Raw genomic sequence first — 24,851 nt, 5'->3', positions numbered from 1 at the left:
CGAGAATCCAATGTGAGTATGCCCCTTCATGGGGCTCATTTTTCACTTCATGAAACTTCTAGCTTGAGATCCTGTGCTCACACAGCCAATTTCTGGCATCATTCACTGGCCGGGGGTTGTATATTCAAATACACCTCCATCAAAAATGTTTCCTGGAATATAGAAAAATAGTATCTCAGGGAGAAGGGGGTTGATCACTGCTGTTTTTCTGAGTGTGTAGAGTGTTTTTTGTAGGAAACATTCAAATTCATGCGCACCAGCAACTTATAACGGTCCAATCCAAGAAAAATGTTTCTTTGAAGTGTTGCTGAATGTGCAGATTAACTTTCAGGTGGCTTCAACAGGATTAAACAGATTAAGAACATAAAAAGAGCCCTACTGGATTAGGCTAAATGTCCAACTAGTCCAGCTTCCTGTATCTCACAGTGGCCCACCAGATGCCTCAGGGAGCACACAAGAAGAGACTTGCATCCTGTTGACACTCCCTTGCACCTAGCGTTCTGAGATAGCCTGCTTCTAAAACCAGGAGGTTGCACATACCCATCATGGTTTGTAACCTGTGATGGAATTTTCCTCCATAAATCTGTCCAGTCCCAGACATAAATCTGTCTGTCCAGTACCATCACTACATCCTGTGACAAGGAGTTCCACAGATTAATTATAAGTTGCGTAAAGAAATTTTTTTTTCCTCACAGAAGATAGGTGTATCGGTGGCTGTTGGTGGGGGCAAACAACAGAAGAAGATGGTCACCATCATGCTCTCTGGCTGGCTGACCACTGTTGAAAGCCAGAACATTAAACTAGAAGATGAGCCTCAAATACATCAACAAGGCATTCATATTGTTTTACATACAGTCCTGCATCATTTGGAACAACGGGGTATATATGTATGGCTGTTATTTGTGGATTATAGTTCTGTTTTTAACACCATTCTACCTAGCAGGTGGTTTTTTAAAATGACTAGGTTGGCCATACAGCAAGACATTTGTCTGTGGATAAAGAACTTTTTGACAAATAGGCCACAGTCAGTTAGGATGGGCTCTTATCATTCTTCCACTCTGATATTAAATACAGGAGCTCCCCAAGGCTGTGTGCTGAGCCCCTTCCTCTATTCCTTGTATACACATGATTGTACCCCATCACATAACACCAATGAAATTATAAAATTTGCAGATGATACTACAGTGGTGGGGCTTGTTAGCGGGAATGATGAGCCTGCTTATAGGAAGGAGGTACAGGAGTTGTTATTGTGGTGCAAAGAAAATAATCTCTCACTTAACATCCAAAAAACTAAAGAATTTATAATTGACTTCCAGAAAAAGAGGGATGTACACCCACTATTATACATAAATGGTGAGGAGGTGGAGGGGGTTGCTAGTTTCAAATTCCTAGGTATTTACATCACAGAGGACCTCTCATGGACTATTAACACCAGCATGTTGATAAAGAAGGCACAAAAGCGGTTCTATTTTCTGAGGAGGCTTGGGAGCTTAAATTTGTCACAGCAGCTGCTTGTGTCTTACTGTCGTTGCACCGTTGAGAGTGTCCTAAGCTATGATATCTTGGTGTGGTACGGAAATTGCTCTGCAGGGGACAAAAAAGCTCTGCAGAGAATTATTAAGATCGCGCAGCACATCGTCAACCTTCATCTACCAGCTTTGGAGGACATCTATACATCTAGCTGTCTGCAGAAGTCACATAGTATTCTGAGAGACCCCTTCCATCCAGCTCATAAGTTCTTTGAACTGTTGCCTTCGGGTAGACGATACAGAACTATTAGAGCACGCACCACACGACTCCTGAACAGTTTTTATCCCACAGCCATAATTACACTGAATATGGTTGTTACCATGCTCCTGGGCATTATGGTCTTATACTGTTTTTTATATTATGATGCATGTTGTATAGAATGCGTGGGTGAGCGTGTAGAGTGTGATTGTTGGAATTGTTGTATATATTTATGCTTGTATCTCAAAGGTGCATAAATTTCGTTGTGCTGTAGCACAATGACAATAAAGTTACTACTACTACTACTATATACTCAGCCTCTTAAAACCCAAAGCACTGGTGAAGATGAAGACAGAATCATGTTGCTTAATCCTGTATCCTTCTGGGAGGTTCAGTCTTCCAAGCCTGGAGTTGCACAAACACATAGTGATGTTTACTGATCACCTATGAGTAGTTGTCAGTTTCTTTGTGGGCAGGAAGACTGTCAGTTGATATACTGTACTATAAAGAAAGGTGGCATTTTTTTATCCAAAGCTATGCTGTATTCAGTGGAAGTGTTTCCCTTCCATCTGGTCCTTTGTCACTGACATGAGAGGATGGCAGGGCATTGATCCTTCAGGAATCACAGCAAGCTACATCAGGAAGTTTGACTCTTCGGTTAATCCTTTCCCATGCTGTGATTTATCTCTGTGGAATGTCCAGCTATTGCCAAACCATCCAACCCAGGCAATGTAATTATCCTGGCAAGCACTGATGGGGAGGGGGGAGGTCTCATTTACCAGCACTCATACTATTAACCCCAATGGTTGGTAAACTGCAATGCCTGCCCCAGCAAACACAAAGATCACTACCAAACAACTGTGATGACTGTGTGCTGGTGCTTTAGATCTTATTGACAGAAGAAATTATCCTCTCAGGTGGTCCAAATTACTTCAGTGGTGCAATCTGGATAACTGAGAGAAAATGTGCATCATCCCGCTTATTTATTCTGGAATGTTTTCCTTTTGTGTTTTATTGGTTTGGTTTTACCAGTCATAAGGAGAAGTAAGGAGATGAATAGCAGACACTGCCTACATTTTTCTATGAATATTATTGCTTATTTTTTTTGTTAAAAGCAATGAAAAAGTTCTCCGGAAGGTGGATTCTACACCTAAGCCCACACTTTTTGCTTTTTCTCCAGACCAACAGTATCCTAGCCTGCACACAGCCCTGCTTATCGGATAGTGCTCATGACATCCTTGGAAGGTTTACCATCTCTATTTTGAACGCCCCATCAATTTTAATTTTTTGTTATTGTTATTTCCTTCAGAGGTCAAATAACAATCATCAAAACTAAATTCATCAAAACTAAACACACTATCTACAATGCTTCTTGCTGACAGAGGCAATGGGGTAAGAGGAGGTGAACTCTCCACTGACATGGAAGCCATGCAATCACGACCTCAAAATTCTATGCTGTTATTGTCATCAAACTTCAGAACCAACAGTGCCTTGGACATGCTCATCATACATCCCATCAGACTAAAAGCACACACCAACATCAGATCAACAGAATTTAATCTAGTTTATTCTCAAAAAAAAAAAAAAAGAAGAGGAAAAATATGAAAACCAAACAAAAAAGCGCAGTTTAACACTAGCAGTAAGTAAAATTTGTACAACCATTCAGTCTGTATCATAGGATGAAATAAATCTACATCTTGTCTTATTTTGGTGCTTTGAATTATACATACAAACAACAATTACAGGAACTTGTTCACAATGCTTATAGGCCTGGAAAACTCACCTCAGCAACAAGCTGAAAGTCACATCGATTGCCCTGAAACCTTTCAAACTTTCCTATTGTTCAGAGGCCCATAGCCTGGAATGGATGATTTGCCTACACCTTGGATTATTTTTTTAATGCATCAAAACAACTTGAGCCATTGAGTGAGGAGAGAGAAAGAGAGAGAGAGAAAGACAGCAAAAACACAACTGGCTGTTTGTCCATATGCAGGTTTGACCTAGCTCTGCCTGGTGTGTACCATGAAACATTCCTCCTGGTATTCAGTTGCAGTGCCTTGACCAAGCCATTTCTTTACAGCTAACCAGATGTCAGAATCATCATCAAAAATGTACAGTATTTCTTACAATATAAGTTACATAGTGTCCAGCATCATCTGTTTGTCTTTCAGGGAACGGGGATGGGAGGTTCATCTTGTTTTTCTTCTTCACAGCACTAGAAATCCAGTTCAAGAGTAGACTTGTGTCAGAATGGCTTATTCACAAATGGGACCCCAATTTGGTGGTTGATGACACTCAGACACCTTAGGAAGCAGCCAGTAGTCACCTTTCCATGATATTTATGTATGTTTACTTATATGCCTTCAACCAGTTTTAATTTTTTTTCTTTTTTCCATTTGCGTCCCAGGGCTTTGAATGGGTAAAAGCGCTCGCCTGCAACAATGCAAGTATATAATGTACTTCTCATTTTGAGAACTTAAAAGCATTCAGCAGGGAAGTCTCTCTCTCTCCAACACATTCTAGCCCATAGCAGTGACCATACTGGACGGGTGATGAGGTCCAAAGGACAGGCCGGAAGGTGGGTGCATCGGAGTTGGCGTGGTGAGCATGTGACCCGAGTGACTGAATGGCGAAATGTGGCTGATGGACGACATGTGTCTTGAGAGGGCGGCAGGGTTGAAGGAGCTGCTCTTGGGAAAATCTTCCAAGCTGTCATGGACTTTTTTGCACTTTTTTGATTTGCTAGACATTTTTCGGTTTCGGGTCTGAATGCCTTCCTTCTTCATAGTCAGGGGTCTGTTAATCTAAACAAAAATCAATTAATTTTTTTGTGGGCTTGTCTGGTCTCCAGCCCTTCTATCCCAACTGCTGCCCCTAAAAGCATTGACGAAGCTCTGCACCTATAATGGATGGTGCACATGACTGCATTTTCTCAAATTTTCAAGCACAAACTTATGAAGCCAAATCAGGAGCTGTTGCTCCATCTAAGTCTGCACTATGTACAGCTCTCCAGGGTCTCAGGTACAGACTGGACTTCCCCAGTCCTGCTACCTGAATTCTTTGAAACTGGAGATGTCAGAGACTGAAGTTGGGAGCCTCTATACACAGCACACACACTCCCGAAATTCCAACCTCTGAATCCCATGGAAAGGGATAATCTGGATTTGTTTTTAAACCACTTCCTGCCAGGAGCTCAGGGTAGTGTACATAGTTCCACCTCTCTTGTTGTCCTCACAACAACCCTGTGAGGTAGGTTATGCTGGGAGATAGTCACTGGCCCAAGGTCACCCCGGGACCTTCATAGTTGAGTAGGGATTTGAACCTGCATCTTCCAGGTCTAAGTTCTACCCCCAAACCATGACACCAACTTGAATTTAGATGTTGGAGTTTTAATATCAGTTTTTTATATCAGTGTGTTTGACACATTCTTTTATGCTTTTTCTTCACCAGTGAAAATGCTATTGTTCATTCAGGCACTTGTTACTATTGTTTACCTTGTTGTCTGGTGGTTGTCTTTTTTGTACTCTAACTTCTAAAAGGGCAACTGACTAATCTCTAGCAGCAAGCACAACAGGCACCTTAAAGGCCCATGCTTTGACTTCAGCATAAGCTTTCCTTGACTGCAGTCCACTTCATCAGGTTCATGGATACCCGAGACTAAGGCATCTAATCAGAAACCCTGACCCAGCACAGTACCCAAAGCCTGAAAAGGCACCCAGTTATAGTCTGTATCCTTGTCCCTTGACCGTCCCCCTTTACAATACTCCTGGAAACTCCCAGAATCTTCATACTCCCATCCTGTCTCCCTCCATTAGGCTGGCTTTCTTCATTGGCTTCCCCCTAACTTATTTCCCCAAACTTCTACATGCAATTGTTCATTCAGTGCTCTTATGCTAAGTGGGGCACGGAGAAAGTTTCCTATACAAAACAGGCTGAGCCTTTGTACACTGCAACCAAAGGTCTTGAGATCTGCAGGTGCTGAAGTTTTGGGTTTGTTTTTGGTGTTGTTTTTTTTTAACAGAAAAAAATAGGGTTGTGGTTAGTAACACCTTCCTTTCTCAACATGGACGACACAGTGAGTTGACTGGATGAAATTTGGAAATATGAGGCAGTGTTTTCGCCTTGGGGTTCTGGGTTCATCCATTGTATATTCTGCATTGTATAGACAATATGGGTCTTTAAAATGGTTCTTAAGTTGTACTATTTCTGTATTCACTTGGTGATGTGTTTGAAATGTGCAGTGACAGCATTTTGTTTACACCCTAGCTGGCTGACAATTGTTTTAACTTTCAAGATCATACAAATATGAATCAGGAAAAAATGTAGTAGGGAGGAAACCACAGAAGCAGGGCTGGTAAAAAATAATTGGCGATGCTAATTTTTCAGTTTCAAATCCAGACAATATTTTGGTCTCAAGAAAATGTACAAGTTACATCTTTGGGGGAAAAAGGGGGTTTTGTTCTGTTTCTTTTTCATCCAGACACATTTACTCATCCAGCAGAGTAGAAATTGGAGGGGGGGGGGGCTAAACCAGTTTAAAATCAGTGATGAATAGAGATATCAGAGGAGCTATACCATCTAACCCCAGCTGACTTTGAAGGGGATTTGTGTAGGAGTTGTTGAGAGCAGAACTCAGTGCACTTATTTTGAAGCATAACATGAAAGCAAAAGACCACTAGAAAAATGTACAAGGGACATCAAAGCTACTGAAGAATTTCACTCTGCTTCTACTCCATTCATAGTATTGTAATGCCAAGAAAGAATAAAAATCAGCCTTCAAAACTTCTGATTACTACTAGTCTTTTGGGCTCCCATTTAGTTATCTCCTTAGGGCCTGTGTCTCTTTGCAGATACCTTTGCACATATAGATATGAGATGGAAATCTAACAAACATTTCATTTAATTTCCCTTCCCTTTCTATCAGTAAGGATTTGATAATCTCTTCAGAGCTGAAGCAGACTCCTTCACCCTCTCAATTAAATCAACACTACTCCTTTTGAGGAATTGCTTGTGTCGACTGGGGCAATTGCAGTGGATATTCTCTACCCTGCGCTAAGAGGTAGGGGCATGTGCAAAGATTTTTATTATTCTTTGTGCATTATTATTTTTTAGAGCTTAGTAGGTGGATTAGGGTTGCCAACTTCTTCCGCTCACACAGTCATCTGTGCCATTGGAAGCTGTCCTAAAAGAGACATTTGACAGCTGTTCTTGGCTTGGAGATAAAGGGATGCAAAAAGTTTTACCTGCTACATTTCTGCAGATCTAACAAGGAAATATTAGCAGGATCAAGTCAGAGCTTATATAGAAATATGTGTACATTCTGCCTCTCCCATCAGAAGATGTTCAGTTTGAGTAATATTACTACTCACTGTGCAAGCCTACATGTTTACTCAGAAGCAAGTCATGCTGTGTTCAACAGCACTTACTCCCAAGTATGTACAGGATTACATAGTTAGCATATGAAATGCCCTCACTAGAGAAGAAAGCCTAGCACTAGCCATGAGGTCTTTTCAGTGCCAGGCAAAGATTGTTTTGTCTTTTAAAAAAAAAAATTCATTGGCACATTTTGTAGCTCATTTTAGCAGTTATTTTATTGATCTGCTTGTTTTACTGATTGCATGACTGTTGCTCCCAATTATTATTGAATGTTGTGAGTATATTTCATAATTATGTTAACATGCATCTCACCCAGGGACTCATGTGTTAAGAGAGGTTTATATATAGTCAACACACACACACACACACACACACACACACACACACACTCCTTTTTTGACTCATGCAGGACAAAATGATTTTACTAATACTGGCAACTTCAATGTAAAAATTTTAGTTAGGCCCCGTTACTGGATAATAGTCTGCTAGCAGCCCTTTTAAATGGATGTCGAAGTTGGAACAGATGTCTTAAGGTGTTGGGTCTACACTGCATTCACAGTTTCCCTTTCTATCAATCAAATACTTTACTAGATTTTCAAAAGACAAGCACGCAAGAACAGTGCAGCTGCCTAGCAACACAAGACTCTCCAGCCATTCCAACTCAGGAGTGAATGTGCAACATAGCTTGTGGAACTACAATAAGAAAAACTTGTTTCAGTTCAGCAGTACTTAGTGCAATGTTCTGGCCAATTAAAGGACTCTTATTTGAATTCCTCCTGCTTCCCTTACATTTTCACAAAAAATCAAAACAAAAAAACAAAAAAAATCCCACCCTGGAATCTATTCATATCTCTTTAATGCAGCTTCACTGAGGATGCATTAGAGTTCAGTGAAAAGCATCAGTATGGACGGAACTCTATGATCATTCCTTTTACTGTCCACTGAAGAAAAAACTGCTTTATTTAACTGTTTTAAAAGGAACTACTAATCCAAGACAACTTGACAGGGGAGTTAGCCAAACATGTTCAGTAATCTGTCTTTGTCATTGCATTTGCTCCTTTAGTTCGACAAAGTTGGTTTCAATACTCTGATTTAGCTTAACCTCAGAGGCATGTGTGAGAGAGTTACCATCTCACTTACATTGTGGAGCTTGTAATACAGCCCGCAGGCATTGCACACGGGGTCACCGTTGGCGTTCCTCCTCCACAGGGTGGTGGTGGTGGTCTGGCAGTTTGCGCATGATGTTCCTGCCCTTCTTGCAGCAGACTGTGAAGAAAGAAAACACAACCATGTCACAAAGATATATAAAGGTGAAATCTTCAAGATAATGCAACATTGGCTTCCTTCTAGGGCAGCAAGTGATGAGCTACCCAGACATCACAGGAAGTAGCAAGTCATGAAAAAACTCACGGTCCCCACAGTATCATTGTGGGCAACTGATCACATTAATTTACATTATTAAGCATCCAGCAACATTAGCGCAAAGTGACACAAGGTTCCATATGATATGATCGTTATCATATAAGCTGTACTCTCTCATCAGTTATCTCATGATCTGTTCTTCATAATTCATGTGAAATTTACTTTGATCCAGTGAGGTTTTATTTCTTACAATAAGGAAAAATATGAAAAAAAATTATGTCCATATTTATGATGGAAAAGACTTCCAGAAAAAAATTACAATCCTCTATAATTACAATGAGTAACAATGCTGTTTACCTCAATAATGAGAGTCTCTAGAACTGCCTTACCAGAGGGTCGGTTAACATGGAGTTCCAAAATACACTGTTTCAGCACTCTTGCCCTAATGAAACACCACAGTAAATTCCCCATATATCAGGGGCAGACCTATCTTGTTAAATGAGCTAACTCTTAGGCAGGCCTAAATTTTCCATTTCTCAATTTTGAAAGTGATATCTTGATTCTCAGAGACATCCGTGACAGATGTCAGGCCAGTCCTTTCCACCAACTATCAGCGTAACCAAACAATGCTCATGATTGAGTGTGCTTGCTAAATTCTGAAAGCACTTCCCTTACATTGTCCCAGTAACTATTAGAAAAAGAAGTGTACAAAAGTCCAGTATTATTTTACCCATATCAGAGACTAGTGAGTTCTTGGCTAATTGGAGATTTGAATTAGAAACAGTAAGGTCATAAACTTAGCAATTCTCCTACAGCATCTCTCAAAAAAAATTGCATCATTCTCCAGAAGGAAAATGATTCATCAGTGACAAGCTTCTGCCTCTGCTCACCATCTGCCTTCCAAACTGCCAATATCATTTTAAAACCACTTTAATGATCAAGCATGCCAAGTAAATACATTTTTGAAAATCCCAAAATGAATTGGGAGCTTATGAATGGATTTCCAAATGAACAAACATGTGCTCCAATGGGCTTGAAACAGAGCTTTGGCACTCCCCAAAACAAGCAGGGCTCTGGAAATTAAAACAATTCAGTGCACACCCCTAGTATTGATTACACAAAACATTGTGCATAATTGTGGAATGATATGTCTCCATGGCTTCCTGCGCTAGCCTGAGCCATTACATGAAGATCAGAGAGCATGTTCCCAGCATGATATCTTATGTGTCACGTGTAGCGCAATTCTATCTTGTACTGGAATAGGCAGGCCAGGAGGCCTGCACTATATCCTGCATGAGATTGTGGCCAGAAGTGGCTCAGCTGGAGGTAAGGGGATTTCCCCTTATGCCCAGGTAAGCCACCACGGCCCCAATGAGTCTCCTCGGACTTGTGCCAGCTCCTGAGCAGCTTCAAACTGCTCCGTGCTGCTTGGGGAAAAGGGTTGGGATCTGGCATAACTGCTGGGTTGCAGCCCCGCCTCCCACTCCCCGCTGGCCCTTCTCCAGGACTGCCCTCCCTTCACCCCAGAACGCCTCCTTCCCAATACTTCCCCGCCCTCCCCAGACCTCTACATTGGCCAAGCTGGGCTGACACAACCCTCCTTCCCCAAGATGGCATGGAAGTTGGATGCAGCCTCCGCAGACAGGCATGCGTCCCTGTGCTAGCCCAGCTGACTCCCAAGGAGGCACAAATAATGCTTTAGGGCACATTTACGGCCCTCCCGGGGTCATGCTCTCTGATCCTTGGCCTAACCCAAGGTTAGGATTGCACCCATAGTGAAGAATATCTCATTAGCTTCTGATCTGAAACTCTCCTGCCTTCCCGTCTTAGAGTCTCAGAGTGGGTTCCTGTTCAAATTCTAGATTTCAATATCTCAACAAACAAGAAGAGATTAATTAAGGAAGGATTACCCTAACATTCCGGGCATTTGATAGGTATGGTTCCAACTACCATATCCTAGAATACAGACATGAAAGTTCATGTCATGGCATGAGCCCAACTAGATCAGACCAAAGAACCATCTAGTAGAGCCAACTGTTCCTACAGTGGCCAAACAGATGTCTCTGGGAAACCCACAAGTAGCACTTGAAGGAAATAGTCTTCCCACACTATTGCCTCTGCTAGCAACTGGTGGTCCAGTGGTCTACCATCTCTGGAGGTTCATTATAACTAGTAACAATGTCTAAAAGGTCTTATGACATCCCAAAGAATGGGCCACTAGTGGCCATTTCAGAACCGTCATCCAAAATGGTGATAGTGGCCCACTCCTGCTTCTGGCTCAACATGGGATTGCAGATAAACTGGCAGGATGGGGGTAATGGGGCAGGGCAGTGGGTGAAACAGGGTGGAAACCCAGGTGAGTAGGAGGTGTGCCAGAGTGGGACGGAGTGTGTCCTGGCACATGTGACCTGCGCAAATATGCTATTCCAACATGCCCCTTTCTCTCCTCGAACTTGTGCCAGCCAAGAAGCTGGCCCAGGTCAAGGAAACCCATAGGCAATCAAGAGGCTTACAGGGAGGTAAGAGGAAATATGTTTGCTTACATCTCCAAAGCCTCCCAATCAGCCCCTCCCCCCCAGCATGCAGTTGAGCTCATTTTGGCTGCATACTATGGAAGGGAAATGGATAGGATTGGGCTGTTACATGGCTAACAGCTGTGGATAGGCCTCTCCTCCATGCATCTGTCTGCCTAGAGTCCACATGGATGGAAAGGTTACAAATACTTTAATTAATAAATAACTTATTTATACATAATAAATAAAATTTTGTTCAGTTTTATCATATATTCTGATTTATGGCCTGAATGTCCATGGCTACAGTCAGGTCTGCAGCCAATAGGTTGGGAGAAAGCCTAAGAGAACCTTGCAAGGGTAAGAGCCAAATCCTATCCAATTTTCCAGTGCCAGTGTAGAGGGGCGTGCACTGCATCCTGTGATGGGGGGCAGTCACGGAGGCCTTCTCAAGGTATGGGAACATTTGTTCCCTTACCTGAGGCCTGCATTGCCACTGCACCAGTGCTGCAACATCAGACAGGATTGGGTGCTGAGTCACTTAAGAAGATTTATCCAAAACTTAATGCAAGTCACCCAATGCATTCCTTCCTTCACACAACCTTTATTGGCATATAACAAATAAACAGGATAAACAAAACAAAATTATAACAATCACTAGAGAAAAACATAGTGAAGCAGGGAAGAGGGAAGTGATCCAAAAATAGAAAAGGAAAAGGAAAGAGAGAGAGATATATATATTTTTAGGAAGGGGGGGATATTTTAATAGTTTGAGACAAAAAACTAGCAACTGCCTTAGTAATATTTACTTGATTATCGCTAAGCAGAACAAAAAGGGGATCAATAAATGGACTGACAGGATGGCATAAAAAAGGCTCCAAGTACAGCTTTCGAAGTGTAGAGTGCGATGGGCAATAGATCAAAATATGCTCTAGCGTGTCCGGTTCAAGATGACAAAAGGCACATAATCTAAGGTTCCGAGAAATATGGGAAAATCTGCCAAGGTGATATGAAGAAGGGAAAATATTGAAACGCGCAAGCATAAAAGCCCTTTGAAGGGAGGGGTTTATTAGGGTAGCAAAATATTTGGGAGGCTGAGCTGGTAAGGGACAGTAACCAAAAAAAAGGGGAGAACATACTGGATTCATATCAGCGGAAAGGGAGGCAAACTCTGCTTCCCAGAGCCTAGTTCGAATAACCAATGCATTCTTCAGATTAATGTTTACTTCATAACGTATTGAATGTTCTATCCAGTGACATGACAACAACCCCACAAATCAATAATTATCCAATGGTTTAAGTAAAATTATTGCCAGTATGATATTAAATTTAAAAAATGTAATGATGTAATTTGTTTTTCAAAAAAATGTGCCCAGTACCTCTACCATCCCTGCCTTTGTGTTCATTGGTCAGATTTGTGCCAAGGAAGGAGCAGTTATCTACCATTAAAAGCAGCTATTTACAGTTTAAAAACCAAATACACAGGAATAAAGTCACACATTTAATGTAACGAGTTTGGCCTCAGCCCTTGCCTCCCCCACCCCCAGCAAAATCTCTTGAAGTTGTGGTTTGTGCAGGGGACGGGTGATGTTTATATGTGCACTATCTCTAATGCACAGATATGCAACAACCTTTCCCTAGGAAATTATTTTTTACAAATAAAGAAGCAAAGAGGACAAAAAATAATAGAAAATTAAAGTCCACCAAGCACTTCCCTCCCTCAAAAATACAAAGTTTTGTTGGTTTTTGTTTTGTTTTGAGGCGGTTAGCTTTTCCCAGTGAGGGGATGAAAGATGCCCCTCAGCTAAGCAGGGTCATGGCTTTTCTTTTAAAGGAAACAGCCAGAATAAATTGAGGTGGCACCTCTACTTTCTTTGCATGATTTGTGTGAGAGGGAAGTGGAGGAGGGCCAGGAAATTTATACCTCTTTCTCCGAGAAGAGAAGTTAAGAGGTGACGTTTTTATTTTCGTTTCTGGTGGCATGTTAGTCAGACTTCCTTAGAAGTCTAACTTTCAGAGACTTAAAATTCAGGACTGGACCATCACCCAAGTTTTTATGGATTCTCAGGCAAGGAGATTCCCTTATCAACATTGGGAGGGGATGGAGATGAGAGCAAGAGGAGGCTGAAACATTTGAACAGAGAAGACTTCAGAGCCTCTGGGCACCAGCCAGGCCCCTCGTAAAGTGAGATGTTGGCCTAGAAAGCTTTTTGCTCCAAACATGGTGGAACCACCAGTGGGCAAGATATGCTTGGCCAAGACAAACTCCTGACTTGGCTAACCATTAGTGCTGGTCATATTAACAGCCTATATAATCACTGCTTACTACAGTATAGTAGCCGTAGCTACAGACATAAGGAATCTCAGTTGTTTGATGCTCAGATTATGGAAGAATTGCTCTTCACGAAGTTCTCAGACTCCACTTCCTCCCAATTTAGAGTCCAATCCTTTAATTGTCTACTCAGAAATCAGTCCCATTATAGTCAATGGGGCTTACTCCCAGGAAAGTGTGGATAGGATTGCTGCCTCAGGGCCCAATCCTATCCAACTTTCCAGCACCAGTACAGTCATAATGCAGCCCCAGTTCCCATGCCTTAAGGTATGAGCTCATTGACAGCTCCTCCACCACAAGATGCAGTGCATGCCCCATTGGTACAATTGCACCAGCACTGGAAAACTGGATAGGATTGGGCCCTCAGTCATTTCATATCAAGGCTCATGAAATCTTCTAAAAAAAATAGCTAAGGTAGCCTGAACAAAAGGTAAGGGATCAAGGCCCTCCTAAAGTTCCCTACAATTCAAGCACTGCAATTGTCCCCATTCAGTTCTTTAGAAAAAACCAGTAAATAGACTGCAGTTCAGTAGACTGCAGTTCTCAAGCCGCCTTGAGTCCCTTCGGGGAGAAAGGCAGGGTAAAAATAAAGTTGTTGTTGTTGTTGTTGTTATTGTTATTGTTATCACATCATCTTTTATTACTGTATGGTGATGTACTGATGATGTATTATTACTATACATCATCATCTACCACAAAAATTTACTGATCTGAATAGCCTTGCAGGTCATCCAAAGCATTTAGTAAAATACAGGACAGATGGGCCTGTATCTGTCATATCCAGTTGGGCCCTTGATGACCACCAACATAAGAGTGATGCCTTTCATGCGAGAGCCTTTCAGGCAATCATAGATCAAGCATTACAAACAGAACTCTCATGCCACCTCAGATGCAGTGCTTTTCAATGAGGTCAGCCAGTAAGTGCTTGAATTACAGAGAGCAGGCCCAGTAATTACAGTAAGGGCCCAGACCCCTTACCTTTTGAGATAACCCCAGCTACTCTTTCCAGAAGGCAACAAGAGGGGCAGGATTTGTCAGAGACAGGTGGGAGTCCGAATAAGGGGCTTTTCATTCCATTAAGTTCCACTATATCTCTCTCTCACACACACATACACACCGCCGCAAGGTTGAGCATTCCAGTCAGTTCATGCATATTTGGTACTGGAAGAAGTTCTAAATAATCAAATAATGAGAAGTCATGTGAGGTGAATCCATGTCAGAACATGCCCAATGCTTCTCTGATTAAAATATAATGTACAAATCAATTTGTACATTACAAAAAAAAAAAGTTGAGTAGCACCTTTACAAGTACTTCTGCCACCAGGTGCTCCTTCTGTTCCCAGAGGGACCTTTCATACTTGATAGTGGAATTCCTAATGGTGGAAGTGATAGTTGGGATGCCACCCATTGAATAGATGCCTGTTCATTCAGGGTGGCATCAGAGGTTGGGCACCGACCAAAGGCCTACGTGGCCAGGCTGACCCATGAGTCCTCAGTACCAATAGCCTAATGTGCCATCAGGAGACAGGTGGAGGGCAAACTAGATGGCCCAGTTCAGAGTTTTGCCCCAGAGCCCCCAGTGACCTGTAGTGACCCCAGCTTCACTCACTTCTAAGATGAACCTAGGAAGCAAAGACTTGCAACTTTCAGCACAGAATAATTCTTGCACTCTAGAGGTCGGCTCAGAATTACAAACCATGGGCAAGATCAGACCATGAGCAAGGTCTTCGTGCTCTTCTAATATCCACTAATATTAGATTCAATATCCAAGAATATTAGATTCTTCATGATCTTCTAATATCCAAGAATATTATATAATATCCATGGCTAAAAGCCAAAGCAGCTAAAAAGGAGCCTCCATGATCAGAGGTAGGGGAAGGATGTTGCATTAGAGGATTAGGATGCATTAGGATGTTGCCCCTTGCTTAGAGGTTTCATAGGGGCATCGATGAAGTTGTATAATGCTGAATTAGATGGATCTTTTATCTATCCAGCAGAGTTTTCTGACTTGCCTGAGTGCTTTGTGATTCTACTGCTTTCCACTTGGTCCTAAGGGGTGACTTACGCATCCATCAGCCACATGGAGGTCACCCAGGTTGCCTCCCATGGCAAGATGATTATAGGTTGGCACCACTATGTACAAGGTTGCCCATTTCACACACCACAGCAACTCACCCTCAGTGTAGTGACATGCTTAAAGCATAGTGGCTACACAAAAACTGCTAACCATAGGCAAATGACCAGTGCATGCAGCAATTCCATCATGCACTCCGATGGTTGGGTTAATCTACTTGCAAAGTGTTTAGGACCACAAACTAGATCACCAACTGAAACAAAACCTATGTATATTAAATGACCTGCACATATTCATTCCCTTTCAACCACACCTCTCCTCCTTCCTGTGCATCCTCCATTTTTGGAATTTAAATTCTAAGTGTTGTATACTGTCTCTTTAAGAGACAAGCCCAGAAGACCTCAGGATGAGCAAGCCCTGTGAGAGAACTGTAGGAACAGTTTCAGAATGTCTCTGCCGCAGACAACCCCATCCTCATTCATCAAAATAGTTAGTGTAAATGATAGGAAAGACTGGCACACAGCAGAACACAACTATTGCTATCAGAAGAGGTAAGAACTGGAAAAGTCCAGTGCATAAAAACTTAGGCTGATGTGAGAGGAAGGGAACTCAAGTGCAATGCATCCAAGGACTCAGGCCACTGAGGATATAATACAGACCCAGCCACTTACAAGTCCTATGCTATAAAACTGAAACACTGTACCTCCGGTTCTCACTCACATGACAACCCTCATCCTGGAAGTCCGCTGGGCTTGCCTCTTTAAAAAGAAGTGGCTAAGTTTGCAGACGACACCAAACTTTTCCGAGTGGTAAAGACCAGAAGTGATTGTGAGGAACTCCAGAAGGATCTCTCCAGACTGGCAGAATGGGCAGCAAAATGGCAGATGCGCTTCAATGTCAGTAAGTGTAAAGTCATGCACATTGGGGCAAAAAATCAAAACTTTAGATATAGGCTGATGGGTTCTGAGCTGTCTGTGACAGATCAGGAGAAAGATCTTGGGGTGGTGGTGGACAGGTCGATGAAAGTGTCGACCCAATGTGCGGCGGCAGTGAAGAAGGCCAATTCTATGCTTGGGATCATTAGGAAGGGTATTGAGAACAAAACGGTTAGTATTATAATGCCGTTGTACAAATCTATGGTAAGGCCACACCTGGAGTATTGTGTCCAGTTCTGGTCGCCGCATCTCAAAAAAGACATCGTGTTGGCATCCTTCAGTCTCGGAAGACTATGGTGTCACGCTCTGAATGGTGGTTCTGGAACAGAGTGTCCTCTCCAGTGCGCGAAGCCTGGGTAAAGTAGGTATGGAGGATAGGCTGTTACCCATGCAGCAAATCCCCCCTCTCCACATCACTGAAATGGTCCAATGGAAAGGCAGAAGCCAATACGGTTGGTTCCAGTGGCGTCGCAGGAGTTGCCAGAACGTGACTGTGTTCAGCCATGAAATGCCTTAGGGACTCCGGCTCCGGATTTTGCCTCGAGGTTGACTCCTGAAGCCTTTTCCATAATTGGATGTAGCCACAAGGCAGTGGAGGTTTGGGATCAGAGTTTTCCTTCTTTCAGATGAGCTGCCTTCCCAGGCTAACGAGTCCCATCTACCCGGTGGCTGTTTAGTCGCCTCTTACGACAAGTACAGCCAAACTGAGGGCCTATTCTTATCCCCAGCCCCCAGGGGAAAAAGACATAGTGGAAATGGAAAAGGTGCAAAAGAGAGCGACTAAGATGATTACGGGGCTGGGGCACCTTCCTTATGAGGAAAGGCTACGGCGTTTGGACCTCTTCAGCCTAGAAAAGAGACGCTTGAGGGGGGACATGATTGAGACATACAAAATTATGCAGGGGATGGACAGAGTGGATAGGGAGATGCTCTTTACACTCTCACATAATACCAGAACCAGGGGACATCCACTAAAATTGAATGTTGGGAGGGTTAGGACAGACAAAAGAAAATATTTCTTTACTCAGCGCGTGGTCGGTCTTTGGAACTCCTTGCCACAGGATGTGGTGCTGGCGTCTAGCCTAGACGCCTTTAAAAGGGGATTGGACAAGTTTCTGGAGGAAAAATCCATTATGGGGTACAAGCCATGATGTGTATGCGCAACCTCCTGATTTTAGGAATGGGTTAAGTCAGAATGCCAGATGTAGGGGAGAGCACCAGGATGAGGTCTCTTGTTATCTGGTGTGCTCCCTGGGGCATTTGGTGGGCCGCTGTGAGATACAGGAAGCTGGACTAGATGGGCCTATGGCCTGATCCAGTGGGGCTGTTCTTATGTTCTTAAGTAGCATGCAAGAGTAAATTGTGTACTGCCTCTTTAATAGACAACGCCAGACAGTCTCATGTTGAAAGCAAGATCCCTGGGGCAGGGACTTTTTTCCCTTATATTCTTCTGTAAAACTCCACTCATTAACATGTGAAACTGTCTTGTATGCTGAGTCTCCAAAGCCTGTAACAGCAGCCTTTCCCAACATTATTCCTGAGATCCTAGGACTTGATTCTGGGAACTTGTGCATGCAAAGTGTGAACTCTATCCTGAGGCATCCTTACACCACCACCCTTACACCATGTCCTACATTTTTCTTGGATGTCCTACATTTTGGGGGGACTTGTCCTCTTTTGATGTTATGAAACATCACAACATCTGGTCACCCTGCACACAAGTTACCGTTAGTCACAAACTAAAAAAGAAGCTTTCTAAAAGTTATAACTGAGAGAGAGATGCAATTAAAAAGAAATACTAGACTTCTTTTAAGAACAACAAATATCAAATATCTTTTTGGAGTTCCTGAAAACCCATCCCAGACAGAAACAAATACATCATTTTCTGGGACAGCTCTTCTTTAGGTGAGGTGATGTGGGCTGCATCAGTAGCATATTGGTGGGGGGGTGATAGGACAGCAGATTTGGGGTGCCCTTCACCTTGAATCTGCCATTGCCAACACCTCCCTCCAGCCTACTGAAGATGCAAATCGTGCTGATCCAGTTTCTGCCTGCTAAAAACAAATGGAAAGTGGTTCACCCATCCCCTTACCTTGCTCCTGGTGCAGTTTCTTCTAAGCTGAAAGCTCAGGACTTCTGGTTTGATTTACAGGGACCATGGGAAGAAAGAAGGTCCTTAGTTTGTGCAGTCTCTTTAAATCAAACTGGAAGCCCTACGCTTCGGCAACTGAAACAACAGCACGAGGACCATGGTAAATGGCTGCTTTTAAAAAAAATGTGTAGCGATGGTGGGCCTGAGGTGGTATCAGGCAGCATTCCAGATCACACCACACCTGCCTGTGCTGCTTTTCCGTTTCTCGAGAAAAAGAGCTTCCAAGTCATCCCTCCCTTTTCAAGACAAATCTGACTCAGTTTCTTTCTTCTGTTTTCATGCCTGCTGCCACATGCTTCCCCCAACCCCCACTTCCTTCCACCTCCACCCTCTTGAAAACCATTCAAGAAAAACCATCATTCCTTATTCAATTCTTTTAAAAAGATATAGATACATATAGATAGAGACAGAAATGGTACATAACTTGGCAGGCATAGTGTAAAAGGGGGGGTGGACTCTCTCAAAAACCCTCTTCTGTACAGACAGACAAGACTTTGGGCAGGGTGGCCCAGTTCTAGTCCCTCCAGAAAGCTCTCCATCTTGGGCTGAGGAAATTCAAAAACACAACATGACAGGGAGGGAGAAAGAAAAGAAAATAAGAAAGTTAGTTCAGTGTTACGTTCAAGTTACTTACCAGCCTTCTCTTGGGCTTTATCAGGGGGCGGTTCTGCCCATTCATTTTATGATACAGTCCACAGGCGTTACAGAGATAATGCCCAGTGCCATCTCTCCTCCATAGTGGGGTCGAGGTAGCGCCACAGTTTACACACTCCCTGCCTTCTGGAAACAAGAGGGGACACAGTTTATTGATGGACAGCAAGGGGAGAAATGCCTAGGGTAGGGGTTTGGGAGAGGTCTTAACAATTCCTCCATCTGCCTCAACTTTCCAGTCCAACTTTCCTCAGCCAAAAGCTAGATGTGGCAGGGGAGGAGAGAGTAACTATATTTTAAAAACATAATAATTCACTCATTCTATCTACATACTTTTGCATATTAATAAAACAATATAACTGAAGTGCACACTTTCTTCGTTTTTCAGACATGCATCCACCTCAGCAGACACAGGGCCCAATTCTATCCAACTTACCAATGCCAATGCAGCCATACCAATGGGGCACGCACTGCAACCTAGGGAAGCAGTAACAGAGGCCTCCTTAAGGTAAGGGAACATTTGTTCCCTTACTTTGGGGCTGCATTGATGCTGGAAAGTTGGATAGGATTGGGTCCACAATCTTAGAAGCCACACACCCTCACACATGAGGGAAAAGAAGAATTGCGTCTTCTGAAGTGTATATATGCATAGTGGATTAATTGTCTATGGATTAAGATTTGTAGTGTAGATTGATACAAATGTTTATCAGGATAATTTTAATTTTGGCTACCAATTTATGTAGAATTGTTATGTGTGTGTATATATATAATTTTTCCTATTTTTTTCTTTCCTTTTTTTCTCTGTTCTTTTAAGTTAATTGTACTTTTTCCTTTTCACTAATAAACAGGGGAGGGAGGGGTTGAATGCTGCTACCCATGGCTTTTGTGTGTTTTTCTATGAAAACGATTTCACTTTATTTTAAAAAAAAGTTTCTGCTGCCTTGTTGATCAAAAGGAATTTAACAGATCATTCTTACCAATCAGCTGAACAAAGCAGCCAGTAAATAAAGAAGATGTGGTCAATTTTGCCTCTTCTTTGCAGGCTCACATTCCAATTCTATCCACACTTTCCTGGGAGTAAGCCCCATTGATTCTAATGGGACTTGCTTCTGAATAGACATGCATAGGATTGGGCTCTAAATCTGCACCACAAACCCTGATATACACCCCAGCAGGTCTGTTCTGAGAATCAAGTCCCACGGGGATCAGGGGAACAGACTTCCAAATATGTGTACATAGGGTCTTAGGGGTAGAGTTTATTAAGATGTTATTTATTCATATCAATTTCCATTACTAAAACACTCTACCATCCATTATCTGGATGGGTAAGGCAATAAAAACCCAACTGAATAAAGCCAATTAGATGAAAATAAATGATGAAGGAATATATACACATATTCAGTTTCCCCCAAAGTCAGAAAAAGTATATAGATTAAAACTAATCCACACCAGAAAATGTAAATCCTCCAATATTTCACAGATGAAAACAGCAACATCCTCTTCCCACCCCCAGGTCCACTGCCCAAGATCTCCTCCCACTGCCCTGACATGTTGTTTCACTATGCTGAATTTATTTACTCTCCATTTCTCTTCTCCATTGATTCACAGGTCAGTTCTACTAAAATAGTATATGGCAGAACGCACATTCTTTCTGACTAGAACAGCATGCGCAGGCTGGCCACCGCCACAAGCAGCAAATGGCCAGCTCTGCGCATTGACAGTTGCCCACAGGAGGAGGCAGGACAGCATGTTGGGCAGCATGGCAGGAGGCAGTTGGGGGGTAAATGGAGCAGGGGATGGGCAGAACAGGGCAGTAACAAGGCAGAGAGGAGGACAGATCAGCCTGGGGAGGGAGCAGGTTCGATGGTGGCAACACACGCCAAATCCCAACCCCCTTCCCTTCCCATGCCTGATCTGCCTGCACAGATTAACTTGGACTTGCACTGGAGCTGGCGCAGGTCTGAATTGACCCATAGTGGCTTCTGGGGCTTACCCTGGCGCAAGGGAACAAATATCCCTTTAATCTGAGGAAACCTCCAGCAGCCGAAAATCCCCTGTGGGATGCAGCAGAAGCTGCACCAGCACAAATGCACTACTGTGTGGGAATTTAATTAGGATTGGGCTGCAGTGCCAAAAGGCATGTATGTCTGTGGGGGGGAAATATATGAAAAAATATACATAGTACTATAATCAATTGTCAGGAGCTTAAAATATTGCTCAGCAATTTCAATGTGTTAAATGCTCAGCTGCGCATGGCACAGATCCTGAGTGTACACATGCATTTGGATTCAGGTGTACTAGAGACCTCCCACTACCCCCACTCAGAAATTTTAGAGACGCCAGGGAAGGAGCTGAACCCTGAAAAATGGCAGCCCTAGAAACTCAGACTGAATAATAAAGCAGTCCTCCAAGGCAAAAATAGAGACAAAATCATGGTAAGAACCAGGATATAGGGATAGCTGAAGAAACTGTTCATCTCCTTTTCCCAAAGGAATGTAAATGTGACTCTTGTATTTTAGTTGCAACAGCACCTGTCTATTTTGTTAGTCAGGAGTTCCCCCCCCCCCAAGAGCTGAATGCATTTTGAAAGCACAGTCAAGGTGTACTTACAAATCCATCCCCCTTTTGCCTCTAGTGAATAGTCCCTGCAGGTTCTTGTTTTGTTTCAAAAACCTGCTTAACTAGATGCAACAGTCAACGGGACAAAGAAATGTGTATTTCTTGGAGGCCTAGGCAAACAGATTTTGATTTTGTCAGTCCTCTTCAGCCAAAATAGAGTTTTACATATTATCATGGTGCAGCTAACAAGAACCCCTCTCTACATGCCCTCCACAGTACACAAATAGTACTATTCATGCTTAGTTCATCCATGGTTAGCCAATTCAACTCTGGCTAATCTAAAATAGAATACGATAACTGAACTTCACTGTACAAAAGAAAAGATGTTTCTGAATGACTTTGAATGCTCTAAACACTAAGTACTCAGGCTGCAATTGTTACTTGGAACTCCTTGTCACATATTCATCTTTTTCCCTTTCCTTTCCTCCTCCTGTTAACTTTCTGCTGTTGAAATTAGAGTGGAAACTCCTTTTGTTGCTCACATCACTGGGTACAGTACCCAGTGTACTGGGTGTACTGGGTAGTGTACTGGGTACAGTACAATGCAGTGTACCCAGTACACTGCATTCCAATTCTTTTTCTTATTATTACTGCTTCTTATTATAACTTCTAAGAACACAAACAGTTCTCAAAGTGCTTCATACAGAAAGGTTCCCAGTCCCAAAAGGTGCCTCTTGCTTGGTTAGCAGGAGTGCATGGATGGTGAAATAGAAAGAATTATTATTTCTTAACACCTCTGCTGACAAGCATCCATTGTCCTTTTAAGAATCTTTATCAGAGAAGATTCCACAAACTATTGCAGCAGCTTCCTCCACTGCTGAACTGCTGTCACAAGTTATGGCATTTCCCTTCCTTAGCCTTTCCCTACAACCTTAGCCCACTCGAACAGAATGTAAACCCAAGAAAGTGGAGCCAAAGAACCACAAGTGAAAGGAGACAATGTATTAACAATGTTGTGTGACCTCTTGTGCAAGCACTAGTGGAAGGTTTCCACACAGTACAGCACCACAATTATTGGATACTGTGTTATAGGATAAGAGGTATGGTGAATATGGGCCCAATTGTATCCAATTTTCCAGTGCCAATGCAGCTGTGCTAATGGGGCATGCACTGCATCCTGTGGTGGGGAGGCAGTCACAGAGGCCTCCTTAAGAGATAGGAACATTTGTTCCCTTACCTTGGGGCTGCATTGCGGCTGCCCCAGCACTGGAAAATTGGATAGGATTGGGCCCTAAGTAAGCCATAGGTTTAAAGGCTAGTGAACCATAAAATGGCCTTGTGCAAACAGATCTATTCTGTGTTTGTAGGTCACTTTTCAGACAGTGCTGTTCCACCAGACCAGAAACAATCCCTTCATGAGTGGAAAAAGCTTTCTGTACCTCTAGATCCAAAACATTGTTTCTTGTCCCATCTTCAGTGGATCTTTCTCCACTCTGTTAAATCTTATCTACCTCCTGGTAGTTTACTTTTTATGGTCCATCTTTTCTCCTATGTGATCAAGCAGGGGTTCCCCGTCATCTGTTGAAGTTAATGATTTCATGGAATGTTGAAGCTATTAGCCATGATAGCCGAATGGAACATCCAAGTTCAGGAGCAGAATGTTGCTGACTACCAGTTGCTGGGGCAGGAACTATGTGAGGGAAGGCTACTGTGGGCTTCCAAGAAGCATCTGGTTTACCACAGTAGGAAACAGGATGCTGAACTAGAAGGATCTTTCTTCAGATCCAGTAGGGCTCTTCTTCGGAGCCCCAAACCTCTGAGATAAAAAGAGTCAACACTCCAGGATAGTCAGAGAGAGAGAGAGAGAGAGAGAGAGAGAGAGAGATTTCCAAGTTCCAGTATCTTTCATTTTAGAAATTATATACTAGAAACTAGACAATGTCAACCAGTTTTGAATTTTCAACCAGTGACATTTCATGCATGTGCTGAAATTTGGTTGCCTATGAAAGCTCACACATGCATAATAAACATGAGCATCTTATTCCACCACAGGATTGGTGTTTTAACTCTTCACAGAGTCCCAGGTGTGGAAGTGCAGTTCCAAGAGAGTGTGCTCACTCTGAGCCCAGTCATTGTTAAGAGATTAGCCCAAGCCCAAGTAAGTTGTCCTCCATTTTCACAAACCTCCTTTACAACTAGGACTTTATTGTTCAATCCTACTCACGTTAACATGGAAGGAAGTTCAACTTTCAGGGGGTAGCTGTGTTAGAGCACAATCCTAACCAACTTTCCAGCATTGGCATAGCTGTGCCAGTGGGGCATGAGCTGCATCCTGCAATTGGGGGGCAGTCATAGGGGTCTCCTCAAGGTAAGGCAATATTTGTTCCCTTACCTCGAAGTTGCATTACTCTTATTTTGGTGCAGGAAAGGGGGTTAGGACTGCACCCTAAGTCTGTTGCAACACCTTACAGATGAACTCATTTATTTCAGCATAAACGTTTGTGAGTTATAGTCCATTTAAGTAACCCACAAAAACTTATGCTGAATTAACTTGACTCATCTTTAAGCTGCTGCAAGACTTTCTCTTCCCAGAGCAGTGTGCATAGGATTGCAGTCGTAAGCTGCACTGCTAACCATACTTTCCTGAGAGTAAGCCCCATTGAACAAAATAGGACTTTCTTCTGAGCAGACCTGGTTAGGGTTGTGCCCAAAATCTATATTATATTAGTCAACTTAGGGTGCAATCCTAACCAACTTTCTAGCACCGAGGTAAGGGCAATGCAGCTCCAAGGTAAAGGAACAAACATTTCCTTACCTTGAGGAAACCTCCATGACTACCACCCAACTGCAGGATGCAGCACATGCCCCATTGGTTCAGCTACATCAGTGATGAAAAGTTGGTTAGAATTTGAGCCTCAGTTTATTTATCATCAGTGGATGCCAGTTTCATTGGTGGCGTTGAACATAAACAGCACTGTTATTTATTTTATGGTTCTGGCATGTTAACTCTAAGAGGAAGAGGAAAGTACTAAAGCTGTCCTTACTTCCAACCCTAAGTGATAGTTTGTGCTTCTAAAATTGTAAAATTACCTCAAGCCTTCAGTACCAGAAAAATGCATCTAAATGGAGGGACTAGGAACATGCAAGTCTACTTAAATTTCACTGATTCACT

At 42.7% G+C, this 24,851-nt stretch overlaps 1 protein-coding gene across 3 annotated transcripts in view; it reads right to left on the bottom strand.

Annotated features, from left to right (window-relative positions):
* Nucleotides 1-4,247: 4,247 nt before the first annotated feature.
* The window catches only part of GATA3 (GATA binding protein 3), a 44,587-nt gene continuing 23,983 nt past the window's right edge, over nucleotides 4,248-24,851 (bottom strand). For 2 of the 3 annotated variants that reach the window (XM_066633977.1, XM_066633975.1), the window contains 3 exons: nucleotides 19,104-19,249; nucleotides 8,245-8,370; nucleotides 4,248-4,532 (listed from right to left, as the gene is read on the bottom strand). In XM_066633977.1, the coding sequence (XP_066490074.1) occupies nucleotides 4,248-4,532; nucleotides 8,245-8,370; nucleotides 19,104-19,249 (557 nt within the window). The remainder of the gene's footprint in view (nucleotides 4,533-8,244; nucleotides 8,371-19,103; nucleotides 19,250-24,851) is intronic. The other variant, XM_066633976.1, reaches the window with a different exon arrangement.

This window comes from Tiliqua scincoides, chromosome 7 (genome assembly GCF_035046505.1).
Source record: "Tiliqua scincoides isolate rTilSci1 chromosome 7, rTilSci1.hap2, whole genome shotgun sequence".
Lineage (NCBI taxonomy): Eukaryota > Metazoa > Chordata > Lepidosauria > Squamata > Scincidae > Tiliqua > Tiliqua scincoides.
This window is presented reverse-complemented; position numbering and strand designations above follow the sequence as displayed.